Source organism: Strix aluco, chromosome 5 (genome assembly GCF_031877795.1).
Source record: "Strix aluco isolate bStrAlu1 chromosome 5, bStrAlu1.hap1, whole genome shotgun sequence".
In the NCBI taxonomy this organism is placed as follows: domain Eukaryota; kingdom Metazoa; phylum Chordata; class Aves; order Strigiformes; family Strigidae; genus Strix; species Strix aluco.
Window position 1 is genome coordinate 32,888,936 of NC_133935.1, and position 17,755 is coordinate 32,906,690.

The 17,755-nt window shown below is 49.6% G+C and overlaps 1 protein-coding gene across 5 annotated transcripts; it reads right to left on the bottom strand.

Moving 5' to 3' along the window:
- Window positions 1-1,562: 1,562 nt before the first annotated feature.
- LOC141923760 (suppressor of cytokine signaling 1-like) lies at window positions 1,563-16,980 on the bottom strand. Of its 5 annotated transcripts, XM_074825386.1 has the most exons (6): window positions 14,069-14,163; window positions 13,434-13,560; window positions 10,858-11,571; window positions 6,481-6,605; window positions 5,880-5,984; window positions 1,563-3,170 (listed from the first exon to the last, which is right to left on the bottom strand). In XM_074825386.1, the coding sequence occupies exon 6, from the start codon at window positions 3,102-3,104 to the stop codon at window positions 2,421-2,423; it is 684 nt and encodes a 227-aa protein (XP_074681487.1). In that variant the 5' UTR covers window positions 3,105-3,170; window positions 5,880-5,984; window positions 6,481-6,605; window positions 10,858-11,571; window positions 13,434-13,560; window positions 14,069-14,163; the 3' UTR covers window positions 1,563-2,420. The 5 variants fall into 5 exon arrangements, with proteins under 5 accessions (XP_074681487.1, XP_074681489.1, XP_074681491.1 ...); XM_074825388.1 differs by lacking the exon at window positions 10,858-11,571; XM_074825390.1 differs by lacking the exons at window positions 10,858-11,571; window positions 13,434-13,560; window positions 14,069-14,163 and adding an exon at window positions 16,841-16,980.
- Between the last annotated feature and the right edge of the window lie 775 nt (window positions 16,981-17,755).

Genomic DNA, 17,755 nt, shown 5'->3' on the forward strand with positions numbered 1-17,755 from the left:
AAGTGCTCCAGCCTCCTGAGTTTCTAAAGTCACTCCCCCTCTCAAAGTCACTCTGATTTACTACATTTTTGTTGCACCAGGGAGCCTAAAACTGGATGCAATATTCTAACTGGGGTCCAATGGTGAGTACAGGGACATAATCACTCCCCTCTGCTGCTGCTGGTGCTCCTGTTAATGCATTCCAAGATGCTGCTGGCGTTTGCTGCCAGGCAGCCTGCAGAAGGATTCAGCTTTGCTGTCTGCCAAAACACTCAGTCCTTGCATGCGTTACAGTACCTAGACAGGGCTGCTTCAGGAGCTGGAGATACCAATAACCCTGAGCTACAGGGTATGTGTTTGAGCAGGGGATGCACAGGACTATTCTCTCGGGGTGGGTTGAACCTCAGCCCCCTCATGACGCTGCCTGGGGTAACACAGAGCACCCCATCCCTCACCCAGGGCATCACAGCCTGACTCAGGCATCTGAGGGCTCCAATTCACCACCCCTAATGGACCCAGCGATGATGACAGATGCAATTAGCTGCTTAACTTTTTGCCCTGGCCCTGCATGAGATGACAGCTCTAGCGGCAAGCAACACCATAGCCACATGTCAGCTGCCACGGTGCACGTGAACCCTGTGATAGTGAATGATCCCAGCTCATGCTTTTGCACTGGGCCAAGAGCCGCAGCAGCTGTAGGGCCACCAAGCTGCCCCTAGCCTCCCTGAGGCCGAGAGGAGCAGGAGGCAAGGAGAAGATGGCTGCTTCTTTGGCACTTATTTAACTACCGTGGTTCATAAGCCAATTCCCCGAGATAGGAGGCCAGGCACCTTGCTGTCAGCAGAGCGACAGTCCTCCAGAGAATAATTCAGAGTGTCTAAGTTTGGCTCCTGTGATGAATCACACCCTGTATCTCTCTCTCTCTGCTGACTACATGCTTTAGTTCCTCAGATAAGATACCTGAAGCCAAAAGAGCAAGTTCAGAGTAATCTCTCTCCATGTTCAGCTTTTCTCCCCTGTACAGGTCTGAAGGGGAAAGTCAGCGTGAGCTCAGCAGGCTGCCTGCCTGGCAACGGATGCTTGGCAGCGTGCAAATTGGTTTGGCTCAAATTTTACAATATGTGAATTTCTCCTTTCACATAGCTGTTTTCAGTCACTTATTTTGAAGACATCGTACCTGTCTGCATCCCTGAAATGAATCATAACCCTATTTAAGTCGACTCTGTTCCTCTCATTTGTACTCATCCTCATCAGTTTGAGTTCACTGATGCTATGCCCTGTTCTAGGATCCTGAATTACTCGTTTCTTTCAAACATACAGTACAAATTTTAAGGTACTAAAAATACTGAAAATCTCACCCCTACATTTTTAGGAAGTATCTTCTGTTAAAAAATTCTTTACTTGATTACACTATAAGATGAATTAAGTTTATTGTTCCCAGCTAGGACCATTCATTTATGTTCTGATTTTGGTCTTTCTAAGAAATTCACTTGTTCCATTTCAGTTTAACTGCCATGTCTTGGCACTAAACTAACCAAGCAAGAGAATGAAAATACCGCAGTGTATTCATTGACTTTTAAAAATAAGTATAAAAACATGTTTATTAACATTTTTAAGTCTTATATAAAAAATTCTTTGCCTTTTTGAAGGCAAAACCAAAAAATCTTTTTGTACTCTCTAGGTGGCAGCAGCATACTATCAGATGAGCATAAGAAAGGGCACTGGATCCCATCTCTTCACACCCTCCCAGGGCAGACTGGACTCTCCAGGCAAGGGTTACCTCCCGGGAACACCATGCCCTTAGTATAAAGTAACTCATCTGCACTCCCAAAAATCTGTTCATATAAAGCAACGCAAAAGCCAGTGAAGCTGCACGTATTGTACATGGCTGCAACAGTTTCCCTCCAGTGCAAACGTTGGCCTCTGAAGTGACAGGCATCCCATTCGTGCTGCAAGGAGTGAAACGTGCTCTTGCTCCACCGCAGCTCCATGGTTATCTGGTCAGCACATAGGTCATGCCCACCAATGCCCGAGCTGCACTACTGTGGGACTGGACTCAGCCACACCACTTCACAAGGGCAGATTTGCAGCAGAAATGAGCTTAGGCACTTTGGGGTAGAGGAAAACACAGGGCTGACCTGGGAGGACAGGCAACTCACCTTCTCAAGCTTATAAGTTATAAATGGAGCAAAGAGCAGGACTTGGCGGAGGGGAAAAATCTCTGCTCTTCAGGTTTGGTTTTACCCCAGGCATCTCTGGGGAAGGCCACACACACTGTGCATGTACAAGGACACAGCTGTCACAGCCAGTGGGTTCAAGCCCTGCTCCCCTTGCCCTCTCCTTCCTCTCCCAGCAGCAGTCCAGCCCCACCGGCACGGCGTGCATCTCACCTGCTACAGCCACGTAGCAGGCACCTTTCTTCATCTCCCACGCACACAGCATCATCTCCCAGCCCAGGACAGAGAGGGGCTAGGGACAACACTCCCCTCTGACCCTCCCCTTCCGCCTGGGGGTGAGATCACCTCCTCTCTCGGGCGCATCCCCCAGGAGCCCCCCAGCTCTGCTCCATCCCCTGTTGTGGCACCAGTGGGTAGGCTCCGGCAGCACAGTTCTCGCAGCGTAGGCACTGCCCGGCGGCTCCGGCACAGGGGCTCAGAGAAGACCAGGGGAGTTCCCCCCATCTCGTCAAAGTGCAAGGGGTTGTTCCGGGTCCCCGCCACTACCAGCTCCAGCAGCCGGACCACGCAGTCTGAAAACCAGTTCTTCAGGCGGAAATAGCCCTCCTGGAAAGAGATCCGAAGGCTGACGGGCCCCGTCGGCATCCGCACGCTCAGGCTGAACAAGCAGTTCCCCTGCGAGCTGTCCCGCACCAAGTAGGTGCCAACGGGTTCCCGCTGGAGCTTGGCGTGAGCCTCCCCCACGGACAAGGGGCCCCAGTAGAAGTCGCTGGCCTGGAGGATATTAAGGGATCTTTCCAGGACCTCCCACTCGCAGCTGCGAAACATCCGGAAACGATCGGGCACACCGTGGGGCGCGGGGCTGGGGAGAACGCTCCGATGCTGCCTTTGCAGAGAAGAAACAGTGGCGTGCGTGTTGTGCAGATCATCTGGCCTCCCTCTGATCATCTCTCAAAGAGCCCATGGATCCTGGAAAGATGCTGCCTTTACCATGCTTCCTCCTTCGCATCCAGCCTGTGGGACAGAGGAGAGTGAGACAAACCCAATACCTTCTTCTAACTGCGCAAGTGAAGACACTTCACAAGAGAGACCAGCAAGGGTACCAAAGAGGATACCAAGGAGCTGCTGTATGTCACCAACACCCAGCTGTAGGGACAACCAAGGGTATATGTCCTGGAAGGGCTCCAGCTGGGTCCCCACCAGCACAAGGTAGCACCTTACAGAGCTCTGCATCCACTGGGTTTCTGTGATTCACAGCTAGGGGCTCCCCAGCACACCCTTCAGCAGGCTGATTTGAACCTAGCAGATCTCAGTATTTCAAGGTTTCCCTCTGTTGGATGCGTAGGGGCTTTTCAGAGAGGCCTTGAAACTGGCAAGGGGAAATGACACCCCAAATCAGAAGGGAAAAATTTTCCAAAGCAGGAAAGTATTGTTTACTTTGTCATTCAGTGAAAGGTGGAAAGGTTTCCTCACACCTCTTCAACCCTTTCTCTGACAAAAGGACAAACAACAGGACTTAGAAGAAGCAGAAGATGGGAATGAGCCTCTCCCACCAAACCCCATGAACCACCCCCTTATCCCAGGACATGCCTGTTTCACTGTGTCAGGAGAAAGCAAAGGTCTCTGATCAAGACCCCTTCAAGAAATGTTACACCATCAACTTCAGGGCTGGGACTGCCATGAATGAAACCACTTAATGCTGGTACCAGGCACTGCTGATGTCCAAGGAACAGTTCTGCTCAGGCACTTCCAGCCCCTTAACTTCTGTTTCTGCTGGAAGGACATCTCCCCCCACCAGCAGACAACGCTGCCCTCTCCCAGTCACTGTCCTCTGCTCATGTGCTGCATTCAAAGTGCCCTCCCTTACTGTCACAACCCTGCTCATCTCCTACACCTCGTGTTATCACCAGGTTGTCTGTTTTCTGAAATGCAAATTCCTGAATCCAGTATTGCCATCAGCCATCCAAGTCATTTCAATTATATATTAAAAAATACATATTCTGCATGTGTGCGTGTATATATATATATGCATAAACATAAAAACCACAGCCCCAAGCCAGAGGCTCATTCTGTGTGAGAAGCTGAGCTGTTACATACCACTTCCCCAGGCCTGACAAGTCAGTAGCTCACCGCCAAACCCTGCCCTCGGTCCCTTGACATACTCCATTAACCCAGTCACACTCGCTGACAGCACAGCAGTGCTCAGAGCAGAACAGACTGCTGACACACAGCCTGCAGCAGAGGAAGAGACACACTTCTCCGTCTCTGGCAGTCCCCCCTACCGCAGACTCGCAGGAGCATCGGGGCTCATAGTGGCAGACAGCCCCCAGGGAATGTGCAGGGACTTATGGAGGGCTTGCTCTGGAGGGAGAGCTTTAGGTTAAGCTTAGCTCCTTGCAAGGTTCCCCTTATCTCGCACCCTTTGCTGGCTATTCAATAGCCTTGCGCTCCTTTTGGTGGTCATGCCAGCTGGATGGCTGTGTGGAGCCCATTCTGCCCCCTGCGGAGAGGGCATGGAGCAGCAAGGCCAAACATCTTTCCCTCGCATGGGTACAGTAGTCTACAGTCTTGTCTAAAGTCATCTTTTCTCTCCTAACATCTCCCTCAATACTTAACAGTAATACCAATAATGTAGCTGTCAGGCACATCTCCATACAGGGAGCCATAAACACCCTTTCCAAGAACAGCCTGGGAAGCTTCTCCAGTTTCTAGCCTTTCAATTTGCAGTCCAGAAGCCGCTATCATCCCTGGTACAGCTCTGAATGCTGCTGATCCTGCCCTTTAGCTATGTGTCACTGCGGGAGGGAAATTCCACACTTAGAGAAAGGTGGGAGGGGTGGGAAGGATTTAATCAAGTTGGGTTTTTTCTTTTCCATCTAAAAAAAAAAAAAAGGCAGCAGTTGAAAGCTACTCGGATGGTTCAGCAAGTCAGAATAAATCTTAGGGGAAGCTGATTTAGTGAGCAGAATGCAAGTAAACACAATCACCATGTGCAGTGACTAGGGCCATCTATCACCACCAAAAACTCTGCACTATAGGCATCAAAAGAAGTTGCAGCATCTCTGTCCCTTTCTTTCTCCTCTCTGCTGGGCAAGGAAGCTATGGATAGAGGCCTCTGACATTAGCTCCTACAGAAAAAGAAGGTCATACTCCTGCCAGATGCCTCCAGGGCTGCAGCTACAGCCTCGAGGGAAGCAATAAGGAGCCTTGCTCCCACCAGCAGCCACTCTTCCCAAACAGCAACTTCTCTTGGGTCCAAATGGAAATTCTGTCAATCTCATGGGTCTAGGTTGGAAAATGAATTCAAGCAGGAAAACAGAAGCAGGCAGCTGTCTTTTATTTCCAGGCTAGTTTTAAAAATAACAAACACACAGATAATTTGTTTAAGGCCGCAGATGCTATTTGACAGAAAAAAAAATAAACTTGTTTGTCCCAGTTTTTAACCTTGAGTCATTCTCCCAAGTCCTTTAAGAAAAATCCACTGCTACTAGAAGTCTGAGTGACTAAGAACTGAGACTGTGTCATCGTTTCGAATTCGAAGTAAATGCAAAAATAGCACCCTCATAATTTGTTCACTCGGTTTGAAATCTACATATGGGTCAGAGCCTCAGACGGTGTGAATTTGTTTAGCTTCAGTGACCCATTTCCAACAGATGACTGCCTGGCCTGCAGTGCAGTATTAGCTATATTAATATTAGCTCTAGACGTGCTTCCCGGTATTACCTTTAAGGTTCACTTTTAATGGGTCAACAGGTCCTATGTGCACATGGCCTCCCACGTCAAGGAGGATGAGCAGACTCTCAGGATTAGGAATAAGCCAGCCCAAGGCTGTAATGAAATACACATGAATAATTAGTTCTGCTTCTGATTTGCCACACCAAGATTTTCTTCCCCCCTCCCCTGCCCAAAAAAGCCCAAAAAACCCCAACGCCCAAACATGTTACTACCTCCCTACTGCAAGACAGTCAGAACAGTGCTTGCAGCCAAAGCAACATACCCTAGCAAGCTGGTGTCCCACTAATTAAAAGGCTGGATAAGTTTCCCCAGACCTTCTGATTTACTGCAAGCTTAAGAGCTTTTCAAAATAAGTGCTCTTGACACAGGGCATTCTGCTTTCCTCCTCGCTTGCTACCCAGGCAAAGCAGTGTATTTCATATAAGGAGACAATTCTAGTAAACTAAGGGACTGTACACAGACTCTGGTGCCAGCCAAGCCAGCCCTGCACCCCGGGGCTTGACAAATCCGGCATGCTCAACAGCAGCTTCAAGTACTCAGCTATGATTCGTTCTTGCACTCTTCCTCCAGGACACCTGAAAGAGCTTACCTCTTTATATTTACCACCCATAGGGATGAGTTTCTGGATGTCAGGCCTGGAAGCGGTCCACATTCAAGAGCTCCGATGTGTCACTTCTCAGTTTTTGCAAAGCTTTACTTAAGAGCAGATCCATCCTTTGAAAAGAAAGAGATGTCCATCAAACAGGTGACTAAGCCCATTAGTTCACCATAATGTGGACCTAAAATACAACAAATCTGGGGGCAGCTTGTCTGTCTCGACCTCCTTGACCTGTATTATTGTAGAAGCATGTATACAGCACTTCAGATAGCAACAGAGACAACAGATTATTGTTATTATTATTATTATTGCTAATTCCATAGCCATGAGCTGATTAGGTCCAGACAACTCACTGATGGCCTAAGAACAAATGCAAAGTTGCCATCATCTTCTGGAAGCAGGAACCATAAAACCCAAACGTTAAGAGATGATAGCAACATGAATAAGCTTAAGGAATCAAAACAGCAAACTCAAACTTCTGCTCAATGCAACACACAACATTTAGTATCTTATCTGAAAGTGCGTAGGTAGCCATTCACTGTTGAGTTATCTGAATAGCGACCCAGTCCATTCTGGCCTGCGCTCTTCTGCCCCGCTTCCCTGGCTCCCAGGCTTTTCTTTCTCACCTCGTGGATGGAAAACTAAACCCACTGACCTGGAGGAGCAGCAGACCACCGTGTGCAATTGCACGGCTGTCAGTGGATCCATCAGCAAGCTGAAAAAACAAATCCAGCCTCCTGCATGCCTTTCAGAGGCAGTCCCTGTAAGGCTTCACTTATACCTATACTCCAATACTTAACATCACTTCTCTGCATCCCCCCCAGCAGAGCCCAGACCGGGCACACACCTCACAAGTCACGTTGACTTGCAGCTAGCAGAACTGCGGGCCCATCCCATCACTATGCTACACACTCTATTTGGCTTCAACATCTCCGTTATCAGTCCCGTAGTTCCTAGAGCAGTTCAATGGAGGCTGGGGTAATCTGGAAGTGCTCTTCCTGAGGTACCCTGCAAGCCCTTGCAGCAGCGTTCCCATTCCAGGCAGCAGAGCCTGAGCAGACATCTCTTGCTTGCATGTCTGCATCCCACAGAAATGCGCTGCCTACTGATTTGTGGCTGGAGAGGATGTTTCAAAGGAAAGCTTGAGCAAATGGCTGGAAGAAACCTCCCTGGTAAGAGCCAAGCACACAGTGCTGTGTTTTAATGGTGGGACAGACTGGTTCCCACAACCGCCACTGTCTGCCACACACTGGCACCGTTTTAAACCACGCTGTCACCACCACAGTGCATGACCACACCAATGCCCCTTGTTGCAAGCACCCTACCCTGGTCAAGGTGACCAGGGCTGATCCAGAAAGGGCTGGCAGAGGGGGAAGGGAAAGGCAGGAGACACACAGGCATACGTGCGCCAAAGAGCACAGAGGGAGCTGTGGTTAGGCAAGGAATGTGGCACAGCTCAGCTAAGAGGACCAATGTTAATCACAGCCAATTTCTCCAGCGCAAAGCAGGCCTAGGAGACGTTGCAGTTCCCTCTATCTCTTATGCCATGGCTATAAATAGAGTTTGATGCGAGGCTGCCATTATGTCTGACACGTGAGGGAATATGTGGAAAAAAGAAAAAACATCCACACCACACATGCATACCCCAAACCACACATGCATTTTCCTATACAACCAGAATTCAAGGATGCAATATTTAATAAAATAAAGTAAGCAGCACACACACTGTGACAGCTCCTGCTTCCATGCAGTAGAGATGCTGAGCAGGGGGATCCTGCACACAAGCTCTGGGAACTAGCTGCTGGATGCCCTGCAAGAGCTTGACTGGTCTTATCAAACCCTTCCCAACATTTTCAGGTTAGAGAACATACTTCAAAACCCACAAATAACTTCCCATGGATCTGGTATTTAGGTTTTGTACTTCTTATCATATTTTTCTATGATGTGTTTTCTGCATTAAAGTAACACTGTGCTGATATAGGCTAAAAGGTTTTTGCCCCAATAAAACCCACAAAACAGTGCGATGTGCGCTGAGTATTCTTCAAGGCAGGGAAGTCTGCAAACATGTTTGGTTTCTCCATAATGTGCTGCAAAGAAAAAGGAAGGTGGCAGCTTACAGGGAAAGCTAATTGCTTTTGCTGGACTAACTCAAAGAGATGGAAGAAACACCCCATTTTCAGGGTCCCTTCCTCACACCTTGGAAATAATATGCACATTCAGAACAACTACTTCCAAATGAAACAGCCTGTTCCTCATAGAAATAGCCCAGTGTGAAACTGTAATCCTGCCATTTCAGAATAACAGAGAAGCCACATTGCTTCCCTGAATTTGAGGGCTGCTGTGCAGTAGCCTCAAGCAACTACAGCTTGTTCCCACAGCAAGTAAAACTACCAAAACTACCAACTGACTTCTGGCAAAGACAGCTTCTATTGGAGACTGAATTATTTTTTTCCCCCTGTAACTGGAGAAAAGGGAATTTAAAATAAAAAGTTAGAAAAGGGAAATCAGTAGGGGTTACTGTTAAGTTTCAAAGCTGCAGCTGAGCCTATCCTGCCATGGCTTAAGCAAAGAGTTGTTGTTGCTTACCTCTGGCCAACACAACATTTTTGGTAAGCGAGGCAAGCCCAGTCGTGTGGCTCCTGACCTTTGCAGTTTCATAGCGAGCAGCCATCCCTGCGAATGTCAGCGTAGCAGAGCTACACGAAGCCTCAGCCCTGGGCTCAGCCAGGGAACACAGCCTCCACACAGCTGCCTTGCCTTCCCTCCCTCCCCACCACCCACTAGCTGGGGAAGCAGCCCTCTGGGAAGGTGGCCAGCCCTCTCCCCAGTTTGGGTGCAGAAATGAGGAGATGGGGAGAGGGCACGATGAGAAGGAAGAAAGAGGCCAAGACAACACCAGTCCCTATGGCTCCCTATTGGAAACGCTCTGTTCTGTCTCCCCGCCAAGAAAGGGATCAGTGGGAAGGGGGTAGTGATGCCCAGGGCTGCATCCTCACCCTCTGCTGAAGCAAAGCTCTGCATCGACTGGTCATGGCAACTCAGCCTCACCATCTCCCCCATCCCCAGACCAGCAGCACAGGTACATTTCCTCCGTTCCAGCTTCTCTCAGCTAAATTGACTTTTTTCGGTTGTTCCAGCTACCCTGTTTGAGGAAACGAGTAAATCCTGAGAATCGACGGCCATTAGCTACCCCCGAAACAGCCATGGTCTCTTATCAAAGCCATCGCATTTAGCAGGAAAGGAATTCAAAGAAGTAGCTAACTCTTAAGAAATGAGCAGTGTCTGCAGCTAAAACTGGTTCAGTATCATGATCAGAACTAGGATTTTAGAAAAGAGTCCCAGGTGCTTTACCAACGCAACCCAGAGCACAGAGGCACAGGGGACAGATCCTCCCTTGGCTCTTCAGAAGGACCACCTTCAGAAGATGTGAGAGGCCATTAAGCAGTACAAGTTACCGTGCCTTCAGAGGAAGGGGTGAGGGTCAGAAAGCACAAATGCATCACAACACTAAGTTTTATAACGGGGGATTTCCAACACACAAAATAAAGAAACTAGTCCTGAGAGTCAAAAGTGAAAAGAAAAAAAATTAAGTCATGAGAGGTTATTTAGGAAATCTTAAAGTGACAGAGCATGCAGACCTCCCACAAATGATGGAGCAGAAACATTGCCTGGCTAAGAGGACAGGCTCAGGGGACAACATAGGTCATACTGCAGGTATTAGTTGTAGGTGTGACAGCTTGGAAGGGCCTCTGGCACGGACCAGAGGCACCAAACACACATACTACAAAACCACAGTCCCTAACCAAATCTCTCTATAACCTCAACAATCCTTCGGAACATGAAAAGCTAACCCTGGTGGAGCTGATATAAAGGACTATAAATTACTGACAGTAGGTAACAAATTTACATGAGGATGGTTGTCACAAAACTGGGACAGCAGGTAGCCAAGATAAACAAAACAAAAAACAGAAAACAAATGGCATTTTTAGTTTATCAAAAACAGAAAGCCTCTGGGGGGGAATCATTTTAGTTGACTGGGATACCAGCAAGTGGGAACAAGGACACTGCAGAAAAGCTATATAACCAAGCAGATATTCTTTTTTTTTCTTGCACAGGATGCTAAGGAGATTCCCCAGTATTTAATGGTATTTAACCTGAAGGGGGCAAAGGGGGGGGCTCTATCAGAAGAGATGGGGAAAAGTGACATTAAAGAGCAGAAAGTCAGCCAGACACAGTGGACTGTACTCAGAGATTTTGAAGGAATTTGGAAATGGCTGGTTAAGATGCAAAGAGAGGTGCTTTCTCAGTCAATTAGCTGCCACTAGCAATTGCCAGAGGGCTGCAAGAGTTGTAAGGAACAGTGGCTACCTGACTGTGGGGGAGAGGCAATCCCCAGCCAGAGCTCTCCATCAGGAAAATGGTATTTGAAGAAGCCACAGCAGCCAGGACATGCCTTGCACTTCCCCAAAGCCTCCATGCCAGCAGCCAGTCAAAAAGTGAGACACGGTGCACAAGGTAAAAAGCCAGCAGCACCCCAGGACCTGTAAAGCAGATGGACAGAAGGAGCAGTCGTGCCTAGGGGTGATGAGAGGTGGAAAAGGGGTGTCCTAAGGAAACCAAGGCACTTCAGCCCCTGCACATCTGATCACCTCTCTGCCACCCTCCCAGTTGCTGCATCTTCCCCCTGGATCAACTCAGCCGACTTTGCACAGCTGCTCGACAGGTCGGTGGGTACAGGTAGCCCAAAGCTTCCCCCAGCTCAGGTGCGAGCGGCTCCCTTGCCTCGGCTCATGCAAACACATACATTGACCCAGGTCCCTTTCTAGAAATCTTCTCCTGTGGTCTGCAAGCTGCCATTGCCCACACCACCTCAGACATTAGAGGTTTAACCCTGCCCTCCCAGCAGGCAGATTCAAGACTCAAGGTACTTAACTAGGCTGCCAGCTGGAAAAGCAGCGAGTCCCCTCCATCGCCTCCCGGCGGTGACCGGTGACAAAATCACTCTCTGCAGGCCACAGATGTCAGAGGTCACTCAAAATTCAGCAATCTGGCAAGCATCAGGAGGTCAGGTGAGACTCTGTCCTGACAAATGCAAGTGGATGCAGACTTGTAGGAAAACAAACTGGGACTGTATTTCGAAGAGCGATAAATTAAGCGGTGCAGCTGACAAAAGAACCGAGTAACTGTGCTGAGAGTTCATTAAGCTCTAGCTCAGAATGCAAAAGCAGTCATTAAAAACCAAGAAGCAAACACCAGCATGAGGTTGCAAAATGGATCAGTGGGAACATAACAGTAATGTCACCACCTGAGATAATATGTTCAGTTCCAGTCACCTTAAATAAAACAAGACAGAGCTGAAACAAAGGGGATGGGCCTAAAGATGGGTGATAAGAAGTCACATGTAAGTGTTCAGACAGAGGGAGACTGGAGAAACTTCATGATCAGTTTAGAGAGCCGATATACACAAGGGGATGCAAGAGAAAGATACAGCACAATCGGGCTGCTCTTTTTATGCTCTTTCATAAAACTAGAAGAGAGGAAGTTCAAAGGTGACCGAGATTGAAAAGTAACTAATTTTAAAACTCATAAAAGGAAAAACTCCAATCACACAGACATTAAAACGCTGCTGCTGGGGAAAGTGAGAGAGTTGATCTGAGGAGTCTCATTTCTCTTCTTTCTCAAATATCTTGGCTTTGTCTCTGTGGTACTCACCATCCTATGCTTTAGTAGATCTTAGGCAGAGGGATCCAGCAGCAAAGGGCTGGGTTTTTAAAGCATCACCTTTTAAGCCACCTCTTAATCATTTAAACTTTACATAACACTAAGGGGATCCCAGCACAAGTCATGAACGTCCTTTAGTCATGCAAAAACTGAAGAAGTAAACAAGGATTATGAAGTCACTACAAGGAATCAACTACGGATCTGCTGCAGAATAGTTAGATCAGCTCAGCCTGGTTTTCCCTCATTTTTTAAATGACTACAAAGAACGGCACCTCTTGCATTTATGGGCTGACTTGAATATTGGTGTGCATCCTACACAAATGGGCTATTTCAGTGATTACTGCTAAAGCAGCTCTGAATCAGAAATGGCTGTGGCAATGAGATTAGAAAGAAACACTCCCTCTGTCTCAGCATCACCCTGAGTGGGGCTCTTGGTCCACTGTGTCACTTAGCCGGGCCTTGGAGGACGAACATAACTTCTAGTAGGAAGGATTGGAGAATGTTTCTCCAGCTCCGGCCTCCCTCCCTCCACATCCCCAAATCTCTCAAGGAAGAACTCAAATATGCATGAAGAACAACATTGATTAAGAATAACATTGCCAGTCTGTCAAAAAGCATAGTTAAATCATTCCTGTGGACATTTGTGCACATCACCATGAGCGTGCCAGCCAAGGCGAACCTATGCCGAACCCCCCTCAGCTTTAGCAAGGCACCTTCAGCAAGCTGCGCAAAGCCCAGCTATGCAGTTCAGATTGCAGGCACAGAGATTGCTGACATTTTCCAACAGCTAACAGTCACACTTATTTTCTTCCCTGACAGCCTTAGCGTTAAGTTTCCAAATAAACTTTGCTACTGAGGAAGTATGAAAGTAGATCCAAACTGTTTCTGAACTGCAGAATCACACACACACAGAAAAAACCCCCGTTGCACAAGTCACAATCTGAAGTCAAAAGTTTTCTTCAGTATTTGCAGGGGATGAGTGGGAGGACAAAAACTCTCTGCTTAGACAAGGGCAACTGAATGCTGACAGCTTAACCCGATTTTGCCAGCCACAGCTCCCAGAGAGCCGATGTAAAGCTAAAGCAGCCTATTTGCAAACTTAATACTGGCACCGTTCAGTTCTTTCCCTCATCCTTCGCATGTGTTTGCGAACAAGCAGAGGCACAGAAAGCGCAGGGGAGCAGGAAGGGAGAAGGCAGAGAGAATGTGCATTATCAAAATACCTTGAGAGCAGTTCTTGGAAATGTGCAGTCTGCAAGGCTGTATCAGACACTCATTTCCTGTGAAGTGCACACAGGCCTTTTCATTTCTCCACTGAAGAGGACGAAAATAAGGGGGCAGCTCTAAAGTCTCCAAAGACAACACAAACCCAGCATTTAGCGATTTTACTAAAACTGAATTAACATTTTTATACTATTAAAGTTTAAGTTTAAAAAGTAGGACTTTCTTCACCTCTCACTTCTAAATCTTAACTTGAAATCTTGCATTTGGTTGGTTGGGGGTGGGGGGAGATGAGTTTTACTCAAGTCATTTTGACCGCTCACTAACACAAAGCCACCAAATCCTGCTACATCAAACAGTGTTGCCCTTTTTTTATTTAAGGGTCTGAGATGGATTTCAGCAATATGGTGAGTTAATAAATACCTTACTGAGGCAGAAGGCTGCAGGATATGCACAAATGTAAACCAGAAGAGCAGACAGTAATGAAGCAGACTGACAGGATAGAAGGGGATAAGTTGCTATCATGCCTGCCTTCTGCCTCTACTTACATGTAATCAAGGATCTAATTAATGGAGCATTTAGTTGCATTATTTAAAATAAATATACAATGCCTCCTAATGAAACATGCACTTAATACCTTTACTCTGTAAAAAGCTGCCATCCCTGGCATACCCAGCTCTTGTACCATCCACATTTTCATTTACAGAAAGAGATGCAGGTGCCCACCTCTCCTGGCTTGTGAGCTTTCGGCAAGCACCACCAGCGAAGGTCTACAGCAGCCTGGAATAACAGCTCGGGAACACACCACCTCCCCACAGCTTTTATTAATCTAACCACAGCGTCAACTTGACCCAAATGATGCAATATTTAAGTATTGGCACTATCTGTTTATTGTTGACCAAACTAAGGTAGGAGAAACCAGGAGAGAGAAGCCTGTGAGTGGTAGGGGGAGATGGGAGTGGCGAGGAGCTTCAGGGAAAGACTCGGAGGAAAGAGTGAAACCCCAGTGGGGACGGAAAGAAAGAGGAGCAAGGAAAGAAACAGAGCTCCGAAAGCACATTTTCTCCTTTGTTTCTCAGCAACGCAACCACAGTATTAGTGACAGCAACTAAGGATTTACACCACCCAACTCCAGCTCTATCCTTGCGCAAACCGACCACCAACTTCACAGAAATCCCAGTTGGATTGAGGGTGAGAGGCACTGGCTCCAAGTTTGAAGCTGTCATCGGGAAATGGAATTTGTCCCTCTCCGAGCAGGCACAGCAGGGGCATGGACACACACCTGGGAAGATTTGCAGAAGCTCAGCCTTTCCCTAGTGCTCCTCTATGCCTGCTTTTCGGGACCCCGGCACAGTTTTCCTGTACCTTCCGATGCAATCTTAAACAAAAGCCCTGTGATGCCTCTCAACCTCACTACATTTAAGTGAGTGATAAACAAGCCAGGTTTTGAAGGACACACAACATAAGCGAAAAGGAGCACAGAAATAACAAAGGCCCAGATCCCAGTCTAGCTCAGGAAAAGATGAGACTGTGTGGGAGGCTGGCATCCCAGTAATCCCACGGGTTTGTGCCCAAGAGCCTTCCACTCTGGAGGGGACAAGAATCTGTATTTCAACAACTATGTTTTAAATCACATACCCAGCAGAATCGCTCACGAACACAGAAACAAAGCTTGGCTTCATCTGCAGCGACTGGCCACATGTCGTTGTAACTTGATTCAACCAAGACCAACATTATGTGATAATAGAGCCTCAGTCCCACAAACTTCTGTGCATGTGCATAATTTTTAAGCACATGACCATAGCCCTGCTGTTACTGAATGGGCTATTTGACGTTCACACAGCCTCTGAACTGCAGTCACAATTGTTTGAAGAAGATATGCCTGCATACCCTCTTAAGGCCACAGTCAATAGAGAATGAAACATCAGGAAACTGTAGTTATTTCTGATCCCACCCCATTTTACAGAGTTGAGCATGGTCAACATGTGACTGGGTTTTTCATTTAAGTTCTCTGAGAGCTGCAAGGACTACAACTAGCAAACAGCACTGTCTGGACCACATAGTCCTAAATAGTAGCTTGCCAACAATACTCTTTACCCGCAACTTTCCAGAACAATGGTCAAGCCACATCCCCTCCTTCACCCATGCAGGGGAAAAAAGAAGCCAGGGATATTAATTTAACATTCTTGAGCTCCTCTCAGTTACCTCTGGGGTTCATCCAGATCCTGTTTCCAAGCTTCTATTGAGCAGGAAGGAAGACACTCTTAAACTAAATTTAAAAAAAAAAAAGAAAACGAGATCCTAAGAGTAGCACAAGCTGAGGTTTTTGGTGGTAACTATTCCAAAATTCTCAGTAAGAGCGTGTGTGTTTGTGGGAAAAAGTGAGTAGCAGATCCTACATGGCTGCGAGCACCATGACTCAGATTGCATAAAGGAGGTTTTAGTGATAACCTTTGCCGACGAGGCTTTTCATGGGCACGCAGCACTGATCTTCTGAGAAAAGGCAGGTGTGAGGCTGCATGCTGACTGTGCCGGGTCTGGAGGATGGCGAGTTCCTCTGCCTTTCCAGGACAACCTCAACGGGCACGTACACTCCTGGTTCACGGTTACCCCGTTTCCCTGTAACACCTTCGATTCTGGCAGGCAGCTCGCTTTTCCAGCTAAGGCTGAGTGTAACACCCTGCACGCCGCTTCTCCAGTGCTTTATGTGAAGAACGAAGTGGCGTGAAGACCGAGTTACTCGCTCCCTGGACCCGTGCGGCTGCGTCCCTACAGACCCATCTGAGACATTGCATAATTCGCAGGTTTCACTTTAAAACAAGCATCTCCCTGCCCCGATGCTGTGGAGAACACCTTGACTGCAGGACAAGCCCCACCGAGCCTCCCCAGGCTGCTCCCAGCACCCCACCGCCACCCCAGCTCGGCACGTGGCTCCCTCCAGGGCCGGCAGTGAGTTGCCAGCACCCTCAATCCTGCCCTGACCCCGGCGGGGAAGGCACCCAAAGCTCCAGCACGCTCCCTCTTCCCCAGCCAGCAACAGCCCCAACCCCGCCTCGGAGCCAAACCAGCGGGGAGCTGCACTCCCCAGCTCCCGCCCTCGTAAGAAGCCAAGGGGGGGACCGGAGGAGACAGACAACACCCACCGCACCCCCCCAAAAAAGCCCCGCCGTTTCCAGCTAACGCCGCACAACTTACTCTCGGCACGGCCGGGGCGGCGGGCGGGCAGCGCTGCCGCCGGTGCGAGCGAGCGCTCCGTGCCGGGGCGACAGCCGCGCTGCCCGGCCCTGCCCCCGCCGCCGCTGCTCTCCCGCCCCGAAGCGAAACCGAGGCGGCCCCGCTCCCCGCCGCCGCCGCGCTCCGCATCCCCCCCCGGCCCCTCAACTCACAAAGGGGCCGGTGCGCGGCTTACCGGAGGCGGCGCGGCTGCCCACCGGGCCCTCCTCGGCCGCGGGGCGGGCGGGCGCCGCGGCGGCGGCGGCTTCGGCCCCGGGGAGCGGAGCGGCGCGGAGGGGAGGGAAGAGGAGAGGAGGGGAGAGGAGAGGAGAGAGGAGAGAGGAGGGGAGAAGAGGGGAGGGGAGGAAACCCCCCAAGTGTTTCTTTTCCGAGGAAGGAGCCACGGGGGAGGGGAAGGGGAGGGGTTTCTCCCTCCTCCACCACCCCGTCTTTCCACGGCGTGGCTCTTGCGGGGGGGGGGGGGGGGGGGGAAGTAAAGAAGAAAAAAGTTTTTTTTTAAAAAAAGTTGGACGGATTGTGGGGGGAGAAAGAAAAATTAAAAAAAAAAAAAAAGAGGCTGTGAAAGCCCTTCCACTGCAGACTGTCGGAGGAAGCCCACCGGGACGGCACCGCAGCAGCCACCGCCCCCCGGGACCCGCCGGAGCCACGCGTCGCCCCGGGAGGTGGCGGCGGGCCCCGACGGCGGCAGCGGGGGCCCGGGGCTCTGCCCCTCCTCCCGGTTACCGTCTGCTGCCCTCCGACACGGGGCTGGGGCATCGGAGCTCGCGAGCACCGGGGAGGGGGTGCTGTGCCCAGGGCTGGGGTAGCAGAGCTGTGCAACGGCGCGGGGGCGGGTGTTACGGCCAGGGCCGAGGGGCTACGCACAGGCCCGGGGCAGCGGGGACAGCAAAGGGGGCCCTTTGCACCAGTGGAAAACGGAGAGGCTGTCCCCCCCGGCCTTCACCTCCACTGCCGGTGTTCTCCCAGCTCCTCTCGGGCACTGCAGGAGCCCCCCGAAGGGCACGAGGCACCCCGGCAGCACAGCGTGTGCGGCAGCGTAAGGCGCGCTTGAGGAGCGTGCCAAAAGACGCCCGCTGTCGCCTCGGTAGGT

What these genes read in the sequence shown, in the direction of transcription:
- LOC141923760 (XM_074825390.1), bottom strand. Translation starts at nt 3,104, where the DNA reads ATGATCAGAGGGAGGCCAGATGATCTGCACAACACGCACGCCACTGTT.